The sequence below is a fragment of the Aedes aegypti genome, chromosome 2 (genome assembly GCF_002204515.2).
Source record: "Aedes aegypti strain LVP_AGWG chromosome 2, AaegL5.0 Primary Assembly, whole genome shotgun sequence".
NCBI classification, from domain to species: Eukaryota; Metazoa; Arthropoda; class Insecta; order Diptera; family Culicidae; genus Aedes; species Aedes aegypti.
In genome coordinates this window covers 294,848,091-294,871,895 of record NC_035108.1, presented here as the reverse complement: position 1 = coordinate 294,871,895, position 23,805 = coordinate 294,848,091, and the positions used below count along the sequence as shown (strand labels likewise).

Below are 23,805 nucleotides of genomic sequence, written 5' to 3'. Positions count from 1 at the left end.
TGATTCTGCATTTTTGCATTATTTCCATAGAAATAAACATTCTTTAATAGCAAAAACTTCACGACACACAATTCGACAATAGTTAAGCCAAACAACGTTCATTTAATATAAAATTGTGTGACACGGTGATCAATTTCACCCGAATTTACGGTATGGTTGCAGGAGAAAAATGCATATAGCTTTGTGGATTTTATAAATTTTTATATTGTGGAAAACATAATGTCTTCAATGTTCTAAAATTCCTAAAAAACTAGAGTTGATTCAACATTTGAATTGTGTTCTCATTGCAGTTACTGCGAGGGGCATCCGACGCCGAGCTGAGGCAGTACCAACTGACGCGGGATCCGGCCCAGTTCCACTACACCAACCAGGGCAGCGTAGAGGTCCTGTCGGAAAAGTTGGACTATCGGGTCACCACAGCCGGTCTCAAAGCCCTCGGCTTCAGCGGGGACGAACTCACGATGGTGTGGCGGATTGTGGCCGCCGTACTGCATCTAGGAAACATCAACTTCAAGAGTAAGTTTTGTCTTTGAGTTTTGAAAGAGTTTTAGAATCAAATCGTATGGGTAATCATTGATCAAAGATAATTATTTTTATTTGTATACTATTTATATCAAATGTTAGCAGGCATTAGTTAGGCAATATTTGAACACAGCCTCCAATTTTGGACTAAAATTGGACTATACTAAGGAATTATTATTTTATAGTTATCGTCAGATTTTCATGCTTCATACTTTCCTATTAGTATTGAAGTATAATAACTGTTTGTATTTCCGAGTTGTTAATTACAATCATTTGTTGCACAACCCTTTTGCTTTATTCGTAATGGTTAATAGCCTTTCCGAAAACGAGAACGCTGATAATGAAAATACCCTTTGAAAAGCCAATGTGCGAAAAACCTTCTGGAGCGGAAGGATTCTCGATAGGAAAATCTAGGCTCAGCTCAATCAACGCAATAGTGGAAACCGTTCGTTCCCACAAAGAATGTGTGAAAATATCTCGATTGGGATCGATAACAAATTAACTAGCAAACGTACAGATTGTATGTTCGCCTTAAATTTAATCCCATTATCCCATTTCCCAAATTGCCATCCTTGGAGCATAACTAAGCAGATGAAATCTGCTCTCGTACCGATCCGATTAACTGATCTCTCGAACGGATATGGAAAATAAATTTATGTCTAGTGCAGACGAGGAACCATTGGTCCGATTTTGTCTGCAAAAGAGTATCAATGGATTTTATTTATTACAGGGTATCAATATCAAAGGATGATTCTCGCTGCAATCAGACCGCCAGCGGCACATATCCTTAGACTTCCAACTTGGTTTTACTGTTCACTAAAATATGCTAAGGGGCCCGTAGCGGTAAACGCGCCACTACGAGTGGCTTGAGGTGACAATTGTCGGTGTCGTATAGCGAGGTGACAATTCTGGGCTTCGTGGCCGTGCGGTTAGTGTCGTCAGGCAATGAGCGTATCGTGTCATGGGGTGTGGGTTCGATTCCCGCTGCAGCCATTGAAACTTTTCGTCGGGAATGTTTCTCGGCTGTACCAATGGAGCATGCTTGTCCGTTGTCTAGTGTTAAGTTACAGTCTGTGCAGCTAAATGGCTGAAGACGGTGTCCGTGTCTTTTAATTCTCGACTCGAGTGAAGTGACTCGCCGTGCAAATCAAATGGAGAGTCACTTCACTCGAGTCGACAATTGTCACCTCGCTATACGACACCGACAATTGTCACCTCACGCCACTCGTAGAATAAGCCCAAATGTGTATTTGTTTACGCTGTGTAAGTTACACTAGAAGATGTGCAATCGTTGTGAAGATGGAGTCGGAAGAACAGCAGCGACGCAAATAAATTTTGCGCATGTACCCCGAAACTTCGGATTAATTTTATCGTGCCATCAGCAGAAAGCTGGGAATGGTCCATTCTACGGTGTCTCATGTTTTAAATCGGTACCACGATCGGAAAGAAAAAAGTTGAAAAAATGGATCTCCGTATAGTGTTAAGTGTCAAGCTTTCAAGAAGAATCCCAACAGTTCAGTTCGAGTTGTGGCGAAGAAACTGAATCTATCCCAAACTTACGTGCAAGATGCGAAAAAATGTAAAAGACTACATACGTATATAGCAGGCATGCCAGGTTGGAAGACATTAGAGTTGTGTGGAAGACTTTTGGAAGACGGAAGATATTTGGAAGGCATTCCAGAATTTGTGAAGACAATTTTACATTTCCCAGATTAAAAAATAAGAACAAATTAGTTATAAATTTCAGAAACCCTTTTAGAAGATTCCTAGTAATCCTTCCCCTTATTCCATAAAAAACACCATTGTTTCTTTTCAAATATTCAGTGGATTTCTTCAAAGTTTATTCCACACAGGGATTTAAGGAAAAGTTCTTCGTGCGATTCCTTCAAAGGGCTGATTCTTTGAGGAATGTCTCAAACCACTTTCCATGGAATTTCTTTGGATTTCATTTTTCATTGATTCCTCCTGGAACTCCTCCAGATTTTTTTCAAACACTCGAAGAATATTTGCAGGAAATTCCGTCATGAATTCAACCTAGAATTCTTGATCAATATTTTTTTTTTTAATCTTGAATGTCCATAAATTTCAATAGTGTTTTCTACAGTCATCTTTTTAAGATGTTTTTTATTCTTTCAAATTTTTTTACTATACTTTTGGAAAAACATACTTTTTTTTCATTGATGTATAGAGGATTCTTTCTATGATCTTGAAAAAATTCCTCCAATAGTTTTTTCAACAATCTCTTTTCTTAAAGCATTAGCTCTTCGAAATGATTTATCTAAGATGTCTAAAATATTTAAAAAAAACTAAAGTTAAACAAAATTTTCACGGTGTTCATTTGAGAACAGATCGCCAATTTCGTCAATCAGTACCAAGATATTTTAATTCCACAAGGAATTGTAATATTAGTAATCTTTTTGGATACGTCTTCATATATTATTCAAATATTTTCCATACGTCCCTTTTTGGCTTATCTAGGAGTTACTTAAGGGTTTCTTCTGAAGTTCTTAGGAATTGTTTAGTAAGGATTACTTGAGGATAAGTCTGGAGAAATATTCTAAAGGTCGTTAATTTTTTAGAAGTTTTCTTTATAAATCCCAAGAGAAAAAAATGTAACGATATACTTTCGTAACAAACTCTTCAAGAAATTCGTTGAAAACCTTCGAAAGTATTTAATAAAAAAATAGAAGAAGCTATTGAACATTTGCTCAAATAAAAACAAGGCTGATAGGGATAAATATCAAAGGAATGCAATGCAAATATACAGGCGAATAACAGAAAATATTATCATGTTAGAAAAAAAAACTACTTTTGATTCACTTCAGCTGCGGGGATTTTTGAAAGCTACTGAGCTCATGTTTGGCCACAGTATGCGTCGTATTGAAGTGCTTTTAATTGCAAAGTTTCAGATGATTTGGCCGAGAAGAACCCCCCATGCCAAAGTGAATCATGGAAGTGCCCAAGTATTCAGCTAAACTTCTGCTTATACAGCCTCTTTTCAGCGGAATAAGCTATTGTTCAGCTATCAATGTTACCTGGATGCTGGATTTTTTGAAGATATTTGTCAAAAATAGTATTATTTCCTTAAGAAATTACTGGAAGAAATTCTATATAACTTCATGAGCAACTTTGCCTGGAGAAATTTTGGGTAAAATCGAGCAAAATATAATTAAAATATCAAGAAAGCTAAGGAAATATTCTACGAAAAATCTTTGCAAGAATTTTCAAATATATTCGGTTTGGAATTTTTGAAAGAATTTGAAAAATCTCCTAATGAAAACCTGGAGAATCTTCTAGAGGTATTCTGGGAGTAATTCTTGAAACAATCTCTTATGGTGAGGATGCATCGAAACCAAACCACAAATTTTCAAGAGCACGAATCTGCCATTCAAGCTGAAAACTTAATAGATTGGTCACCAGCAGCCTGTGGAGAGCAGCGCTCAATGAAGATGAACAGCAGAATACCGTGGAACACGTGCGCGGAAGTTCTACACCCAGATCTTGATGAAATCACATTGCCTCGTAATGGATGATGAAACGTATGTAAAAGCAGACTTTCGGAAGCTTCCGGGGCTCCAGGTTTTCACTGCTCATAAAAAATTCGATGTTCCTAAGGACATTAGAAAGCAGAAGATGTTAAAGTTTGCAAAAAAAAAATATATGATTTGACAAGCATTGCTCGCGTGAAAAGCGTAGCACTCCATTCGTGACAACTGGAACGGTCAATGGGCAGGTGTACCTAAAGGAATGCCTCCAAAAGCATCTACTTCATCACACGATGCTCTTACGGTTTTCTGGCCGGATTTGGTCTTGTACCATTACTCGAAAGAGGTTTTGGAGTGGTACAAAGCTAAGGAGATCAATTTCGTACGTAAGCATCTCAACCCCCCGAACGCACCGAAACTGCGACCAATCGAAAAGTACTGGGCGTTTTTATAAAAAGTACTTGAACAAATAGCTTAATTTTTTCAAAACCAATTAAAAAATTCTTGGTTGTTTTTCAACAGTAAATTGATTGTTTATTAATAGTTTTACTTGAGCTTGAGCTTGAGCTTGAGCTTGATTGGCCGCCCGTGGATGAACTCCAGTATTGCCAGATCAGCTGTACTTACACAAGGAACCAACCGAATGACTGCTTGGGACTAACAGGCATCCTCAGTGTATAAGTGCTGGTGATCTTCTATTTTTAGGCAACAATGGCACCTGCCACGTCAGAATGCAGACCAATGAGGGGAAGGGGGAGGAATTGATGATGCATTGAACTGACTCCTACGTAGACCGTATATTCCACTGCATCCACGCCAGTTCATGCGGGAGTGTATGGATGGGGGAAAGGCATGGCAGAGAGGTTTGCTTTTGTGGTTAGCAGACTGCCTATGTATCAGGCGTAAGAAAGGCGTGCGCGTGGAAGTAGGAAGCGTTAGGGAAACGGTTTCTTGTCCGTCTCTGGTTCTAGCGTTTGCTATGAACGAATAGTTTGAGTGTGATATATTTAGAATGGAAGATAGAAGCAAGTGAGAGATATACAACTACAAAGTACGAGGAAAGGGACGGGCCTGGGATTGAACCCATGACCTTCTGCATATGAAGCAGAAGCGGTAGCCATCAGACCACCAACCCCGTGATTGTTTATCAATAGTTTTACTATTTAAAAAGTTGATTAACTTTTGGATACATCTGATTAGTATATAATAATATTCTAGTAAATAGATATTGCTTAGTATCCATCTAATTCGGTTTGTTTCAAGTTCGTCGAAAACCAGTGGAGCTCTGCAGCTACCAAGGGAAAGAGAGGAATGTATGTAGTACTATTACAGTTATTTCTAGCTAGTAGCCTTGCAAGTCTCTTCCATAGTCTGTCATCTCTCGATACATTTCTACGATTGATCTGCAAATGTTTGAATCGCATGTCACCGGTCATCTGCCAATACAGTATCGACCTGTGTCTTCGCAATACTTCGCTGAATTTCCATATATCTTACACTACACCTTTTACCTTCTCAACAATTCCACTTTGCAGCCCAAGATGACCAAATCCAGATAGCAAACCGCAAGACCCTGTCGACAGCAGCGCAGCTTCTGCACGTTACCGAAGAGGAGATGCAACGGTCCCTGACGGAGCGAGTGATTGCAGCACGTGGCGAGATCATGACCAAAACGCACGACATCGAACAGGCCGAATTTGGACGAGATGCGCTAGCCAAGGCCGTGTACGATCGCCTCTTCACGTGGATAATCCAACGGATCAACAAAGCCATAGTGGTTCCCGGAGGCAATACCCAGAAACGGTACAACCGCGTTATCGGGGTGCTGGACATTTACGGTTTCGAAATCTTCGATCAGAACAGTTTCGAGCAGTTCTGCATCAACTATTGCAACGAGAAGCTGCAACAATTGTTCATCGAGTTAGTGCTGAAACAGGAACAGGAGGAATATCGCCGGGAGGGCATCAAATGGACCAACGTGGATTATTTCAATAATCAGGTAGGGTTCGATTTATATATATTCATATGAACCACTCATTTGTTTTACCTTCTTGCAGATCATCTGCGAACTAGTCGAACAACCGCACAAGGGCGTGATATCCATCATGGATGAGGCTTGCCTAAATGTAGGCAAAATTACCGACGAGATGCTTCTGGACGCCATGGATAAGAAACTCTCGCACCATCCACACTACAGTAGCCGGCAGTTGAAGCCGATGGATAAGGAATTGAAGCATCGACAAGACTTCCGCATTACGCACTACGCTGGAGACGTTATCTACTGCATTTACGGATTCATCGAAAAGAACCGAGACACACTGTTCCAAGACTTCAAGAGGTTACTTTATCACTCTAAGGATAACTTGATCACTTCAATGTGGCCCGAAGGAGCGCAGGACATCTCGAAGACTACCAAGAGACCGTTGACGGCCGGAACGTTGTTCCAGCGTTCGATGACCGAGTTGGTCGCAACGTTACTCAAGAAAGAACCATTCTACGTACGCTGCATCAAGCCCAATGATATAAAAAGTGCTTCCGTATTCGATGATGTTCGCGTAGAGCATCAAGTCCGCTACCTTGGGTTACTGGAGAATGTAAGGGTGCGCAGAGCCGGTTTCGTTCATCGGCAGCGATACGACAAATTCCTGCTGCGATACAAGATGATTTCTCAGTACACGTGGCCGAACTTCCGAGGGGGTTCGGAAAGGGATGGCGTGAAGGTGTTGATTACAGAGAAGAACTTCAGTCACGACGTTGAGTTCGGCAAAACGAAGATCTTCTTGCGCTCACCGCAGACGCTGTTCTCGCTGGAGAAACAACGCAACGATATGATTCCGCACATTGTAACGCTGCTGCAGAAGCAGGTCCGTGGTTGGATCTGTCGACAGCAGTACAAGAAGATGAAGGCCGCGATCGTAATTATGCGGCACTACCGCAAATACAAGCTGAAGAGCTATGTTCAGGAGTTGGCCATGCGCTTTCGTAATGCTCGTCAAATGCGAGACTACGGCAAGGGTATTCAGTGGCCGCAACCTCCACTGGTGGGTCGTGAAGCGGAGAAACAACTTCGTATGCTGTTCTCCCGCTGGAGAGCGGCGACGATATTGCGCAAATATCCGCGGGAAGAATGGCCCCAGCTTCGGCTGCAGATCATCGCTGCCAGTGCATTCCGCAAGCGGCGCAAGTTCTGGGGCCAAGATCGGCGCTGGTTGGGCAATTATCTCTCCATCACGGCGGAAAATTCCAACTACTCTTCGTACAACGCCAGTATTAATAATATTAAGAATACGGACAACTTCCGGGTGGTGCTGTTCTCCGCGTTTGTCAAAAAGTTCAACAAGTGCAACAAATCGGCTGATCGGGCGATCATCGTGACTGACGGAGCCATCTACAAGCTGGACGGTCCGCGGAACAAGTTCCGCAACATGAAACGTACCGTCGCTATCAAAGAGGTTAGTTTGAAATTGCTGGGTATAGGTAGCTCTAGATCATGATGATAACTGGTTTCTTTTAATCGTAGATTACTTCCATCAGTGTGAGCCCCGGTAGAGATCAACTGGTTGTGTTCCATTCGCATCATAACAACGATCTGGTGATAGCTTTGCAAGGTGAACAGCATCCGTTGAAGGAAGACCGCATTGGAGAGATAGTAGCGCATGTGTGTAAGCGGTATTTCGAGTAAGTTTCATAATTATCTGTATACTTATTACTAATTGTCAGTAGTTCATCAAGTTCATCAATGCTCAGAATTTCAGATTACTTTAACATTTATTTATTTAGTCAGCATTTTGAACATTGAATCAACAATTACTCGTCACAATGCTCGGTTCACGGCCGCGTCTTTTCAATCTCGGTTCTGTCCCAAGCTCGCCAAAACATTGTGCAATTGATCCGCTCAATTAGTTCGCTGTGCTCCATGCTTTCTTGTACCGATCGCATCCGAGGCAAAAACCACCTTTACAAGATTAACATTCTTGCAACATGCTCTGCCCATCGTATCTCTCCAAATTTCGCCACCTTCTGGATACTTGGTTGGCCGTAGAGTTGTGCGAGCTCCTGGTTAATCTTTCGCCGCCACACACCTTCCTACTGCAAGCCGCTGAAAGTTGGTCATAAGCACCAGTGATTAGAAAATTCCAAAAGCTTGCACGTCCTCCTCGAGCATATTCCTTCCACTCCTCCTTCCAGGCTTCCCAGGTTGTGCCTATCAGACGGAGGACACAAATGGGTCGCTTTTTAAAGTCCAACTAGGCCGCGACCAGCATCGCACCTTAGAAACAGTTCCTCTCTGTTTTCCGACTTGACAGTGTGCAAGGAACATTACTGCTTAAAAACAATCATTGGTCCTGGCCGATCCCTTTTCCTATGACACGGAAATGCACACCAGCAAAAGTCAATCGGTCACGACTTATCCGCAGTCCCAGACAAAACTTCGCCTCTCCTAGATTTTTTATTTAGGCAATTCAGGTAAGTTTTCAATTTCTCCTTCGCCTCTGCATTGTTCGTGAACACCAGAAAATTCATCCACATAGATCGTCACGAATAACAGCTTGCCGTCTTCATCAAAGATATAATACAAACAGGGTTCCACACTGGAGCGTACTCCTTCAGAGTTAAGTCCAGCTGAGTGTTTCCAACCCTGCTCGATTGCTCCAGTCCGTATGATACCTTTTGTAACTTGCATACCTTTGTGGGATCGCCGACGTAATCTCCGGATTCGGATTTTCCATGTATATATCTTCATCCTTGCAGAAACGCTGTAACTGCATCAAGCTGCTCAACAACGAAATCATGTTGAACTGCTAACGCCACGAGAAAACGAATGGTACAGTATCGCACTACCGTATAATAGACTTCATTGTAGTCGAAGCCGGCTCATTGAGAACATCCTTTTATAACAAGTCATGCCTTATATCGCTGGATTTCGCCATCTGCTCGTTGTTTGGTCTTGAAACCCCATTTATTCTGGATCGCTTTTCTCCCGTGTAGATCAGTCAGGACTCTTGTTTTCCAACACTCGAAGTTCGTATTGGATCGCCTTTGCCCAGTGACGTTGATCCGATCGCTTCAACGCCTCAGTGTAACTCGTCGGATCTCCTCCTTCGTCATTAACCGCTTCGTCCTTGGTCCTTGGATCGAACTGATCGTAAAAATTCTGGACAGCAGTTGAGCTAAAGCATACACAATCAGAATACTTACCCGGGAATACGCGCTCCCGACCGCTGCGATCGGAAATGTTGGGCCATCATCGTTGGCTTGATCGGCCGGTACCATCGTTTCTTCTTGAACCCTTGGTGCACTGCCAGCTTGCCAGTTGTTTCTATCCAATTAATTCTTGTTTCTTTAGGAACATCGCTGATCGTGCTTCATCTGCAATGACTACACCGTGTCCAATATATTCTCATACAAATAAAAAACACAATTGTTGCGCTTCAGTGAATCGAATTTTATTATCGTCTGTATTTATCGAAAGACATAATACCATAGATCAATCAGAGCAAATGTTTCGGAATAACTCCACCTTTAACCCTTTTAATCAGCTTTAGGCGTTTTTCGAAACTGTCGCAGGCGGCACGCACGACTTCCATGGGCATTTCTTTCCAAATACGCTGGATTACATTTTTGAATTGGGCCAAATTAGACGCTTTGTGCTCGTTAACCTTCGACATCATATATGACCACACGAAGTAATCCAAAGGATTCAGATCTGGTGAACTGGGAGGCCATTCATCTTTCGCCAAAAAGTCTGTTAAATTCTCTCTGCACCAGCTCTGAACGAGATTTGCTGTGAGGGAGGGTGCTCCATCTTGTTGGAAGACATAATGGTCTCTTCCAAACAATTTTTGATTATTTGGCTTCACAACTTTCTCCAAAACTTCCGTTTTATAATACACAGCATTGACTTTAACACCTTTTTCGATAAAAACGAGTGGTAATTTACCGCGCTTACAAATACCACCCCAAACCATCACTGAAGCAGCGCTTTGAAACCGTGGAATGTTCCTTTCTCTGTCTGACACATTTTTCGACGAGGCGGCCCAGATTCTGTCGTTTTGGACGTTATGGGATTGTTGTAAAACGAATAACTTTTCATCGGAAAACACAAACTCTTCTCCAGCGTGCCGGGGAAGAATGAGTTTGGCTCTTTCGAACCTTTTTTTCTTTGACGGTTCTAAAACTCCATGTACTTTACGCTTTTTAAAAGCATGGTATTTCAGGTCACTTTTGAGGATATTGTGCATGGTCGATTTCGAAACTCCCAAATCTGCAGCCATTTTCCGAGTAGAACGCTGAGACTTCGGATCCGTTCTCTTATAACCTTAATCACTCGTTCAGTCCTAACTGAACGTGCCCGGCCGGATCTCTTCCGGTCATCCAACGAGGAAGTATCACGGTATCGTCTGATGGTCCGGTAGACAAAATCTCGCTTCACACCTTGGCTTTTCAAATTTTTGAAAATAGCGCCTGGGCGCTCTCCATTCACAAACTTTTTTATCACAACAGCTCGAAACTCTTCCATTGTCGATTACAAGTGAACACGGAATGAAAAATATCATACACAGTGCTCATTCATTAGTGCAAAGGTAGAGTAACTTAACACCAATACATTGATGATAAATGATCATTCGTTATACGACGACACAGAAACGAAAAAGTGTATGAGAATATATTGGACACGGTGTACATCTCTAGTGACGATCACGTCGCCAGAATGGGGATTGAAAATACGAATTATTTTGGAGTTATCTGCGTACTCGACCAGAATGCCTTCATTGAACTTCACATCGAACTTCCTCCTTTTCTGCTTTGGTGCATGGTACATTGCACGGGATCAAAATAGTTATTAATAATTTTTAAATCACTTAACTTGACAAAACCACGCCAACATTTTTTAGCCAATCAACTCGGTTCATGGCCACTTCTCTTCATCCTCGAATGCGACCCACGCTCTCCTGGTCCTGGTGCAGCTGGTCAATCCACCTAGCTCGCTGCGCCCCACGCCTTCTTGTTCCGACCAAATTCGAAGCGACCGCCATCGTTACAGGGGTGTTGTCCGGCATTATTGAAACATGCCCTACCCAGCGTATCTTTCCAGCTTACGCCACCTTCAGGATACTGGGTTCGCCGTAGAGTTAAGCGAGCTCGTGATTCATTCTTCGCCGCCACACGCCTTTCTCCTGCACGCCTCCGAAAATCGTCCTTAACCCCCGGCAATCGAAACCACAAGGGCTTGCAAGTCCTCCTCAAGCGTAGTCCACGTCTCATGCCCGTAGATAACTACCGGTTTTGTAAGCATTTTGTACATCGTGCATTTGGTGCGGGGTGAATCTTTCTTGACCGCAGTTTCTTCTGGAGCCCATAGATCCAAATAGTTTCAAGTGCTGTAGATTCGGTTTTCGTTTGGACCATGCTTCTTCCGATGCACCCATGTCAAGTGATGCTGGATGGACTGCGATTCACAAGATATGTCGCTATTGGAAATGGATTCTGCCCAGAACTTCTTCGGCAATTGAGCGTCGTTCAGCATACATCTTGCCTTCTCCACTCGGTCACTCCATTTTGTTAAGGTGTATAAGGACAACTGGTTTGGTGCACGATACCGTCTCGCTTCTTGAATTGACATTATTCGTCCGCAATACCTTCAACTTCCTGCCAGTTTGCCGTTCGACTTGTGACTTGGATTGCTTATGAACCTCTGCGACATGACCTTTGGACTTCAAATAATACACGAATATTTTCAGAGTAGCATAATCGATAAAAGTAAGGAAGGATCGATTTCATCCAAGTCCAGAGCTCCTTCTGCTCTCGTGTAACTAGAGCGAAACGTGTCTCGAGCATGTTTACCTAGGAGACAAGCGATACAATCTTGTAGAGCTTCTTTCTTTAGCACGATTCTATCTGCCATCGACAAAAGCTTCGCCATACTCTGCTGGTTCAGATGTTTATTCGATTGTGCCAAATGTTGGAATCCACCTCGAGAAACGACTTCTCTGTCCTCTGATTCAGCCGATATAGTCCATTTTCTTCATGGCGCTGTTCATGACGCGATACCTTGCCATCATTGTCCACATTTCGACGCCGTGAAAACAACTTTCAAACTTTAATTGCAAATGTGGCTGATTGATAACAAGTTTGTGGCCATATCAGGAACGTACTTCAATGCGTCCTTGTTTGAGATCCAACTCGACAAACCCTCTGGCCACCGACTTGATTGACTGATTATTTCGATAGATACAGAGTTCACCACAGTTTTATGCTTCTTGAAACCTTCCTCGCTTCTGGTCATAAGATAGGGAAAATAACACGGTCTCCCGTGTCCCTTAACTGCTTCTGTTGAAAATTAAACCACAGACAAACAGACGTCACACTCTCACCGATTACCATCGACCACCTTTTGAACGGACGATTCAAATATATAGTAGGTGGCCACTCGCAGCGCTCGCATCGTTTTTGTTCGCGTTTGACATTTACACACTACCGCCATCTGTTGGTCCATCGGCCAAACACACCGATTTTAGCATTGGGCGTACATGTCATCGTGACTATGATTTTGATCGGGATTTGTTCTAAGTGTTACGTCTGTTTGTCTGTGATTAAACTATACAAATCAACAACGAGGGAGGCTACCGTTCCAACCGCAGGCTACTGACTGATATAGCTACCTCTCTTTTATTTCATGTCAAAGTATTAACATACAGTCAACTTTCGTTCGTTTCACTAAACCTGTAGCCCACTTAGTGAAAGACTTTCACTAATCGGGCTTCGGGAGTTTCAAATAACATACAACAAAAGAAAACCAGAGCTACCAACATTGATAAATTGCGTCTTATGTCAGAAAATGACGTTTGCCTTCGTTTTAGGTGGGCTTTAGCCCAACACTAACGGAAGCCCAATTAAAACGTAGCCCACTTAACGATAGTGCAACGAACGAAATTCGACTGTACTTACACTCTTACTCGCTAAACGCTAAACTACCTCTACAATTCTTACCCATGGCCACCCCACGCTATGTCTGAACCAGACGATTATAAAAATCGAATGTACATTCGGGTTTTTCTCGTTCGAGTTCAGTATTTGGGTCATATTTTCATAATCGGAAGGTTCTAAAATATTCCATCGGTGAAATTTTGATTTTTCTCACTTTTAAGCTATTTTTCATACTAAAACCATTGAAAATTCCATTTTCAACGACAATTTCCATTGTCACCGATAGAATATTTCAAAACCTTCCGATTATGAATATGTACACCAAATACTGATCTCTAGCGAGAAAATATCTGATGTACATTCGATTTTTATAATCGTCTGGTTCAGACATAGCGTGCACCCCCTTTGCAGGGTGTGTGATGTACCTGCTCTCAAAAACTTGTCCTCATCACACAACCTTCGAATCGCATATCTGCCACCGAGCTGCATCTGTCCTATAAGCTCCTTCTGGCTAACGAGCTCCTCCTAGCTATACCGAAGCCTCGAGCTCCTTCTGGTCAGTTGCAACACCTTCCTCGTAGTGAACCGCGCCGTATTCCAAGCTCCTTATGAGTTTCAAGTTCTTTAGCTATTCCGAGCTCGTCCTTCGATCAACCAGTACCCGCCACCAGCCTCGACCGCATATTGACCACCAACTCTTGGGCACCTCGTCCAAGCTATCTCCCGTCCAGACTCCACCTCCCATTCAGGTTCTACCTCCAGGTCCTGTCTCATCGTCCAGGTGCTCCCTTGTGGTCCCTCATCGAAGTCTCCTCAGCGTCCTCCAGGCGTTTCTGGGCCCATAACCTGTTGAAATGAAAACTACACAAACCAGATAGCCGTAGCGGTAAACGCGCAGCTATTCAGCTAGACCAAGCTGAGGGTCGTGGGTTCGAATCCCACCGGTCGAGGATCTTTTCGGGTTGGAAATTTTCTCGACTTCCCAGGGCATAAAGTATCATCGTACCTGCCACACGATATACGCATGCAAAAATGGTCATTGGCATAGTAAGCTCTCAGTTAATAACTGTGGAAGTGCTCACAAGAACACTAAGCTGAGAAGCAGGCTCTGTCCCAGTGAGGACGTAACGCCAGAAAGATGATGACAAACCAACAATGAGACTACCGTTCCAACGGCAAGCTACTGACTGATATCGCTACCAGTTCAACCCCTTTTTTATGTTTGGGAATCAACATATTAAAATCTTACTCGCTAAACGTTACCTCTACACATTTCTTATCCATAAACATCTCCACTGCAGGGTGTGTGATGTACCTGCTCTCCAACTGCTTCTGAGGACATTGTGCAGCAAAGTGTGCGGGTTTCTTGCAATTGAAGCATTTTCCGGTTTTCTTGCCAGTTTTTTCGTGCCCTAATTTGGAGTTCTGCTTGTTGTACAAGACACCCTCCGCTTCGGAACTTTTCAACGACCACTTCACACATCTTGAAGTATTTTCGCCTTCACAAGATCAGCCGTCAAGTCGACACCCGAAGCTTCCATTCCCATTATCATGGGGTTGTAATACTCCGGCAAATCCTTGAACAAGATCGATGCTAACCACTGGTTGTTTACCTCAAATCAAATTTCGCTCAGGTTCTGCGCCGTGGTTACCAGCTCGTCGACGTAATCTTCAACGGAACCGATTTCCTCCAATTTCGCCGACGTCTACTTGTACGGTAATCCGAATCTTTGAAGCAGTACGTGGCTTCACGGCTCGCCAGGATCCTTCTTTTATAAGCGTCATTTTCATAGTAACGGCCCATGATGTATAATTTCCTCGCCCGCGTCGCTTCTCCTCTCTCATCTCTTCATCTCTCACCCTCTATCGATAATACAGCCTCGGAGTAGCTGCGCATATACAGTCGCTAAATCCGGTTACTTTAGCCGGTACAGTTCTAGCCGCAGTTTAACCATCACCAGATAGTGATTCCATATTCCCATTAACGATACTAATCTTGCATTTAATCTTCTCTGTTTCCAGACTGTGCAATCAGGACCTGCCGGTGACGGTGTCACCGACGTTCCAGCTCCGGCTAGGCAACAAGATGCGCACGCTGAGCGTAGAGGCCGTCGCAGGCGTTGAGACGCCTGCCTTCGAACATTCCGGTGCTGTAATCGTTTTCAAGGTTCCTTCGTCGTACGGCAGTGCGATCTAAAAGCCCTAAAGGTGACATTCGTTGATTTGAATACATGTGTACTGTAAAAAAAACTACTTTTTGTTCTTTCCGATTATATTGTACGCGTATTGATGGCAGGATCAGTATTTTTGAGTTTCTTAATAATTAGAAGATTTAAAAGTTAGGGTAAGGAGTAATGATGTAATCCGCCCTACAGAATTGTGCTTAGTTAAGGTATCGAACATTGAGTACAGAAGGTACTGGCAAATGATCAACGTACTTATGAAATGTGGCATTTTTCGTGTAATAATTGCTCTAATCGCTACGGAGATTCCGTTTAGTGCCATGGTACGGTAACAGAATGATTAAACAAAGTCATCGGAAGTAATAAAACGGCAATAGCATGAGACTTTGAAGGCAACAATAGATAGGCGCTTATTTTTGACCAGAGTTGTGATATTGAGAAACGCGGAGCGATCGATTTCCTAACAGATGGGTTAGGCGAGTTATGACCAATTTTTATTTTTATCAAAAAGACTACAATAATCAATATTTGTAAATATTTGAATCACACACGTGCTTAACATTGATTGTTTAACAAAATGATGACGATTACTGGAAGGCATCTGGTTTTCGATTGTTGAAACCTTCAACGCAAACAGGTTAATGAAGCATTTTTATCTGTACAATACTTTAAACGAAATACATACAATAGGATTAAGCTGTGCCTTCGCCGGAAATAATCAAAATGGTTTTTCTAATCCATCATTGTACTTTTAACTGTAAACTTTTTGAATCAGTAAATAAATATTTTATCATAAACAGTGTTTCATTTGAATGCTCAGTGAAACGATCACACGAATACACTTGATTAGGAAACGATTTAAGAAACAATTTGAAACCTTTGTAAATCTCCAAATTGCTTTGGAGTCTTCTGTGCAATCATTTCTTGAACAATTTTGGACTTTCCTAGTTCCTCAGAAGCAACAACACTAAGCGTCCCTCTATATCCATCTGCAACCATGTACTTCATTTTTGTAGAGTTTATTATGAAACCTAATCCCATTTTCTTGAAGGTGTCGTCTATCTTCCGGTTCCAGACATGTGCTGACTGCTTCAGCCCTGCGTTTCAACCGGCAAACCTTGTCATCCGTCTTCACACCTGGAGGCGGTCGAATGTAGACTTCTTCCTTCAGATCGGCGTATAGGTAGGCAGTCTTAATACCTAAGAGTTGCACTACCATGTCGTCTCGGCTGGCGATGGTCAGGTGGTTTGCCGCACAATTCGTCATTATGACGTCAGTGCTGTCTGTAGGAGTATAACCGCCATGAACTGGAATGTAACTCTGAATGAAAACTCTGTGGACGACGCAGTCATCGAGTTTTACAATCTAATCCACGACATCATCCGTGAAAATGTGCCTCGCAAAAACAACCAAGCAGCTCGCAGCTTCAATCAACCGTGGTGGAACAACGATCTTCGACACTTTCGAAACAGGCTACGCAAAATCCGTAAAAGGTATTTTAAACATAGATCCGAAGAGAACTGGATTACACTTCAGTCAATGGAACGGGAGTATTCACCCATGCGTCGTACAGCTTTCCGTGAGTATATATCAGACTTGGAACACAAAGCGAAAAGCGATCCTTCGTCATTTTGTAAGTTTGTGAAAAATCAACGCAAACCAAACAGTGTGCTTCGTGAGATATCTTTCCAGAATGAGCATGCTAGTTCCACAACAGACTCAGCAAATCTTTTAGCGGCATTTTTCAAAAGTGTGTTTAACGAAAATTCGACTCAAGTTACTCACGTGGTGCTCGATGGTGTTTTGTCGTATGATTTGCGTATGCCACCCATGGAGGTAACTGTAGACGAAGTTTACCAGCGTTTATCTGACTTGGATACCACTAAAGGTCCAGGTCCCGATGAAATTCCACCGCTGTTTATTAAGCAGTGCGCCGAATGGCTTGCCCTACCCTTATCAATTCTCTTTAATCGTTCGCTGACGAATCGAGTTTTTCCTGCTTTATGGAAAGGAGCGTCTATTATTATTAATTCACAAATCGGGCAACCTAACGAATGCTGAAAATTACCGTGGTATTTCAATTCTGAGCTGTTTTTCCAAAATTCTCGAATGCTTCTTCCATGAGGCCTTGTATCGAGCCGTTTTGCTAGTCATTCCGGAGGTACAGCACGGTTTTGTCAAAAACAGATCTACAACGACGAATCTAATGACGTTTGTAACTAGTGTTAGAACCAAAATGGAAAAAAAATCGTCAAGTCGAAGCCGTATATATCGATTTTGCAAAGGCTTTCGATAGAGTACCTCACGGATTACTTATTGCAAAGTTACAAAAAATGTGCCTCCCCGAGTGGGCAACATCTTGGTTACGCTCATATTTGACTGCACGCTGGGCTTTCGTCAAAATTGATGGCATTAAGTCATCCCGTTTCAGGATACCTTCGGGTGTTCCTCAGGGAAGTCATCTGGGACCGCTGCTTTTCATTTTGTTCACTGCCGATCTGTGTGGTCTAATTCAATCAGAAAAATTGTTTTTCGCCGATGACCTGAAAATCTTCCGAGCGATACTATTCCGTATCGACTGTTGTATTATACAACGAGATTTGGATACGATCGTGAAGTGGTGTCACGCCAACGGAATGGAAGTAAATGCAGATAAATGTAAATGTATTTCATTTTCACGCTCACGTTCCCCGATGCAACAAAATTACGAAATGGCATCTCAAACACTTGAACGTGTCAGTTCTATTAAGGATCTTGGAGTGATTGTCGATAGCAGGATGAAATTTAACCCAAAAATGTCATAATCATGTTGGCCACGGTGCATCAATATGTGGTTGACAAGCTTGGAGGGCCCGTGGTTTCATCCGATTCAAAGATTATGATCATTTCGACCTGATTCATATAAGTTATGAAGTGCGCATTCTGCTTTTATCAGGGACCTATTTTCTGCATAGGTTGAACGGAAAAAGAATAACGTTAGGAACTGAACTATATTGTTTGCAGAGGTCAATTGAACATATCCGTACAAAACGTGTATAAACAAATATCGTATAATTAAGTATAATTTGTATAATAATGTGATTTTGCAAAAGAGAAGTGAAGTGTTAAAGCTATTAGTGGTTTTCATGAATATTAATCAATTTGTATAACTTATCAATTAGTAATTTCAATTGAAAAAAAAAAACTCCCGCAACATTTATCAACTGTGCAAATTTCTATATAAATAATAATAAAACTTCGCTTTGGTTGTATGTGATCATTTCATCGTTTCTTCTGTGATGATACACACATTTCTATATCTTATCTCTCCTGCTTTCAAATAAAAACAAAATAATTTCAATAAAATAAAATAGTTTGAAAAATGAATGTTAGTGTGGGCAAATATTCAAAGCCATGGGCGATTTTGAATTGGTGTTCCAAAAGTAGATTTTTCGTTCCAATTAATCGATTTTTTGATGTTGAAACAATATGGAATCCTAATGCAAGGGATTTGATCTTATTTTGAGTCGTTGTTCTTGTAAATTTGCTTACGGGTGAAGAAATCGAATCGATTTAAAAAAAAACGATACAAAGGATTCGATTAAATAAGCTCATCGATTCGACGAATCGAATTTTAATCTATTCAGTATTATCGATGTTTTGGTCAAATTTGACCAATAATGCACATGATTGTTTTCTTTCCTATTTGATTCAAAACATTGTGTATCCCGTAATGTTTACCGAACAAGTTAAGTGTGAAGCATACTGAATCGGTGAAATTTGTGAATTTTGTGTCGATAACCGGTGTGATCCGAACTATTCAAATCTACTTAATTCATTATTATTTCTAAATAAATGCCATGTTAAAAAAATAATAACATGTTTGAAAAAAAATGTCCTTAACGCGACTGTTGGTTGCTATGGAAAAAATGTCCTTAACACAACTGGTGTATGCAATGCAAAAATAAAAAGTGTTTAAAGTGACTGGTGGTCGCAATAAATTTTTATTGCCGCGATTGGTGGCTGCATTTGGTTTGGTATTTGGTTGTCTTTAACGCGACAGATGGTTGCAATGAATATGTCCTTAATGCGACTGGTGATCGCAAACTTGTTCCTATCAATCAACTTGATATTGCTAGCGCGATTGGTGGTCACATATTTGTTCTAAGCAATGGTGATCTACACTCGACTGGTGGTCGCATACTTGTTCCTAGCAATCAATGTTATTGATATAGCTAGCGCGACTGGTGGTCGCATACTTGTTCATAGTAACTGCTATTGATGTTGTTAACTCGACTGGTGGTCGTATACTTGTTCCTAGCAAGTATTATTGATGTTGTTATCTCGACTGGTGGTCGTATATTTGCTCTAAGTAATGTTTGTGTACACTTGCTATCGCGACTAGTAATCACAAATTGGGTCCTAATAAAAGTTATGTTCACATGCATGCGCGACTGGCGGTCAAAAAAATGTATCTATAGAATAGGATATGTAAGCCCAATGATGGCTAGTAACTTAGTAGATCAAGATAATAACATATTATTTTATATCAAAACAAGTAACAACAGTCAAACAAGTCTTTGAGTGAGTATTTCCGTGAAAGTACGGTGGATTGAATGTACAACAAGATGAAAGTCAAACACTGATGCTACTCTGTTGAACACATATATGTCAGTTTATTAATAGCAATATTTTGTCCAAAATTCGTCTTAGATATGTCATTTCATATAATTAGCTTGCCGTTTCTAATGTATGGAACGACATTCAACCGATCAATAATTTCAACGCCGTTCTGATTGCGTGGGTATCCTACAGCGGAAAAATGTTTCAAAGTCGCATGTACAAGTGAACAGTTGAAATATGAAACAGTATACATCGGTGCGATGTGAAATATACATCCTGAATTCCTGAAAGCTTTCGTGATGACGGAAACGATGTGAAAACTCATCACTTCAAACCTTTTTTTCCTGAGAAGAGGGAAGATGTGTGGTATTGAATGAACATTGTCATAGATCTTGTCTTCCAACCCTGTTATGATGGTTGACAATCAAAAGCCTGTTGAAAGAACTCCGAGAATGTAGCATCGGATCGGACATCAAACGATCTAGTAGGCATGGCACAACTTCGACGCCTCACTCCTATAGTAATGTCAGAATGCAATGCAAGGTTCTTCGTGGTGCTCCCGCTTGCCAACAATGATTCAGAGCTTCACAAACTGCAACGCTGTTCTCAGTGTAGTACTGATGGCGAGGATTCAGCAACGATTTAGCAATACTGGTTCAGAGAGCGTATCGAATTAAAACGGACATTTTACTTCAACGACATTAGTTCCGCAACATTCACAAAAAAGTAAATGATCGGGCGATGCAGCAAAAAATGGGTAATCTTCTACCACATTTACGATCGATTGCATTACGATGATTTTGAAGGATTCAAAAGGATCCTGTAGAGATTTTTGAAGGAGTCTTAAAGAATCCTGTAAATATTCCCAAAGGAATTCAGGAGAATTTACAAAGGGTTCTCGAAGGATTTCGAAGAATCCTGGAGGGAGTTCCGAACGATTCTTGAAGGAGCCTTGAAAGATTCCCGAAGGATTTCAGAAAGTTTCTCGAAGGATTTCTGAAGAATTTCGAAATATATATCGAAGGTTTCCGGGAGGGTTCCCAATGGATTTCGGGAAGGTTTCCGAAGGATCCTGGAGAATGATTTCCGAAGGGCATTTTAGAATCCTTTGACATTTGAGAGCCTGGAAAAGGATTTCAGAAGAAGTCCCTGAGAATTCTCCAAGAATTTCTGAAGAATTCTGGAAAACGTACCCGAAGGATTATCGAAAGATTCCCCATGGGTTCCGCAAGGATTCTCGATGGATGGATCACGAAGGATTCCCGAAGTATTTCCAACGAATTAATGATGTATTACGGAAGGATCATCGATAATTTCCCGAAGAGTTTCGGATTGGTTCACGAAGGGTCCCAAAGAATCCTAGAATTCCTAATGGATCCTCAAAGGATTCACAAAGTATTTCGGGAGGATTTTCAAAATATTTTAGGAGGTCCTCGAATGACATGGAAAAGATTTTGAATGGTTTCCGGAAGGATTTCTGAAGATTCCGAAATTATTTCTGAAGGATTCCCGATGGAATCTGGAAGGATTCTTGAAGAGTTTCAAAAAGATCTCCAAAGAACACCGGAAGGCTTTAAAACCAAAAAGAAGGATTCGATTCGGAATCAAATAGCATACTACTAAATTACAAAGAATGATTCTTGTATTTTAAACAAACATCTTACAAACTACTCCTAGAATATCGAATAGGTACCTTCTTACCCCTGCTCATCAGTCTCATTGCGTTCCGGTGGATCCGAACCCGCCGCTGCCCCGTTCCGTTTCCGTCAGGCTGCTGACCTCCTCCAGCTCCGGATAGAAGATTCGCTCGCAGATGAACTGCGCAATGCGATCCCCCCGGGCCACCTTGAACTCGTTGTCCGAGTGGTTGAATAGGACCACACCCAGGTTACCCCGGTAGTCCTCGTCCACAACTCCGGCGCCCACATCGATGAAGTTCTTCACGGCCAGTCCGGATCGGGGAGCAACCCGGCCATAGCACCCTTCCGGAAGTTGCACCTGGATGTCGGTCATCACCAACTGCTTGCCCCGGGCAGGAACCGTGTACTCGTACGCACTGGAAGGGGGATCAAGACAGGACAATTCAGGACACCATTTAATTGGCCACTTCTGAGAACTCACCTTTTGAGATCAAATCCGGCGGCCTTGACGGATCCTTTGGAAGGTGCGAAGGCTTGATCCGTGAGCTTGGCGAACCGTAGGATGCATTTTTGGTCTGGCTTCATGGTTTTTGATGAAAATACTGGGCTCGGAATTAAAATGAGATTCGATGTCTAGCTAGGAACATTTACCGGAGGCGACCGCAAACAGAATGAGAGAAACATCAATCAGAGAACCGTGTTTTGGCGCGCAAATTTATCCGTTTGCAAGAAAATTATTCGCATACAAATTTTAAAAGGAGATTTTTGAAAGCTCAAAGCTTTTTCAGATTGGGTCAATTTTGTTCGAGGCCAATCTGCATGCGCAATCAACAACGAAAACATTGTTTCCATTATTATAAATTGCATTTGAAACTTGATTTTGATTGAGGAATGTAAGTTTTAAAACTGCTTATGAAATATGCTGTTAATTTTTCTGAAGAAATCCGGTTATAACAGAAATTGAAAATAAATTTGATTTTGTTTAGTTAATCTGATTCGCTCCATTTCGCGATTAGTCCCGAAAACAAGTTTTAGATTTGTAGTGTTTACTGAACTGAACAAGTGCTGCCATTTTGACGGAATTTCTTAAAATAGAAATAGGGTGATTTACGGCTTCGGCACCATTCGACTATTATCACAAATTTCATAACGCTCAGCTCATACAAAACTTTAAGAATATTCATACAAAAAGCGTTACAAGGGGGTGGGTGGGTGTAAAAAATGATTATTTCTAGCGTTATGAAATATATGAATAAACTCACACAGTATTTTTCTATCAAAACACACCAATGAAAACATTCAGATGATTCTTTGTTCTATCAGCTTCCCATTGACGAGATTTCCGAGACAGAAAAAACAAGTTCGCCAAAGATGTGATCAGTTCAAATGAATTCGCCTCAAAATGCGGCTGATTTGGAGCTGCCGAAGAGATTCACCTGCAGTTCTTATGGGAAAGCTGCCGAAGAAAACGACGCTGCCGACAATAGTCACAAAACAAGACCTGTTCGAAGCGTTGTAAAAAGGTTTCCAAAATGCTTCTAACAATTATGTCCGGGTGAATCGATAGAGAATTAAGCAACGCATAAATGTATACAGACAAACACATAAAAAATTTAGAAATGATCCAGAAAATCACATTTTTCGGATCGCAGGACGCAGTTGAGACGAAATGTCATTTCAAAGGAAGCTCTCTGTAGGATATTTTGTGACCCATTCAGTGAAAGAATTTCTTTACTTTTCTTGAGTGGAACAGCATGCCAAGCTTAAAGGCTGATTTGTTGCTGAAAAGGAACCACTCATTCTCGCCAATTCCTTGCAGAAATTTTTTACAGCGATTCCTGTTTGAGCTGACATTTTTTTACAACTGCGTACTGCGTTCAGAAAAAAGTGTTTTTGCAATTTCTCATCGTAATAGGCTGTTCTTAATCACGTCAAACTGTCATGAAACAGCCTACTTTCCTGCAATGAAATATGCAGTGCGGGAAGTCATTACGCAACTGAAACCATTGCTGTAATAATTCATTACGCAACGCTTTCTCATTACGCAACTGTTTTGAGTTGCGTAATGAATCGTTACACAACATTTTTTCAAGAAATTTTAAAATAATGGTGAATGCATTCTGATATAAATTCTGATACCCGCAAGCGGTCTTCTACGAAATTGCAAAAAATGTTGCAAGCCTCGTAGAATAAATTTACGACTCGTGCTGTAAAAATCATCATTCTGCAACTTGTTCGTAAACTACTTTTTCGTGGGCGATTTCTTGATGCAATTTCCCTTGCATCAAGATACGCCAAGACATTATTTTTCAGCAGCAAATCAGCCTTTAAAAGACAAGAAATCTAGAAAACGTCCGTTTCTCCAGTTTTTCAATTACGATGATGTGTTAACCTATGAACTGCATATAACATGCAGTGACCTCTTTCAGCCTGAGGTGAATGCT

General features: G+C 41.5%; 2 protein-coding genes across 9 annotated transcripts in view; one reads left to right on the top strand and one right to left on the bottom strand.

Annotated features, from left to right (window-relative positions):
- LOC5576572 (myosin-IA) overlaps positions 1-15,915 on the top strand; it is an 84,099-nt gene extending 68,184 nt beyond the window's left edge. For all 8 annotated transcript variants that reach the window (XM_021845423.1, XM_021845420.1, XM_021845417.1 and 5 more), the window contains exons 5-9: positions 291-516; positions 5,543-6,006; positions 6,065-7,459; positions 7,528-7,685; positions 14,958-15,915. In XM_021845423.1, the coding sequence (XP_021701115.1) occupies positions 291-516; positions 5,543-6,006; positions 6,065-7,459; positions 7,528-7,685; positions 14,958-15,132 (2,418 nt within the window). In that variant the 3' untranslated portion in view covers positions 15,133-15,915. The remainder of the gene's footprint in view (positions 1-290; positions 517-5,542; positions 6,007-6,064; positions 7,460-7,527; positions 7,686-14,957) is intronic.
- Positions 15,916-21,349: 5,434 nt separating this feature from the next.
- On the bottom strand, positions 21,350-22,067 carry LOC5576571 (deoxyuridine 5'-triphosphate nucleotidohydrolase). The gene is made up of 2 exons (XM_001662707.2): positions 21,843-22,067; positions 21,350-21,777 (listed from the first exon to the last, which is right to left on the bottom strand). The coding sequence occupies exons 1-2, from the start codon at positions 21,944-21,946 to the stop codon at positions 21,438-21,440; spliced, it is 444 nt and encodes a 147-aa protein (XP_001662757.1). The 5' UTR covers positions 21,947-22,067; the 3' UTR covers positions 21,350-21,437.
- Between the last annotated feature and the right edge of the window lie 1,738 nt (positions 22,068-23,805).

What these genes read in the sequence shown, in the direction of transcription:
- LOC5576571 (XM_001662707.2), bottom strand. Translation starts at nt 21,946, where the DNA reads ATGAAGCCAGACCAAAAATGCATCCTACGGTTCGCCAAGCTCACGGAT. An exon ending in GCCGGATTTGATCTCAAAAG is followed by an intron (nt 21,778 to 21,842) that starts GTGAGTTCTCAG and finishes TCCCCCTTCCAG; the next exon opens with TGCGTACGAGTACACGGTTC.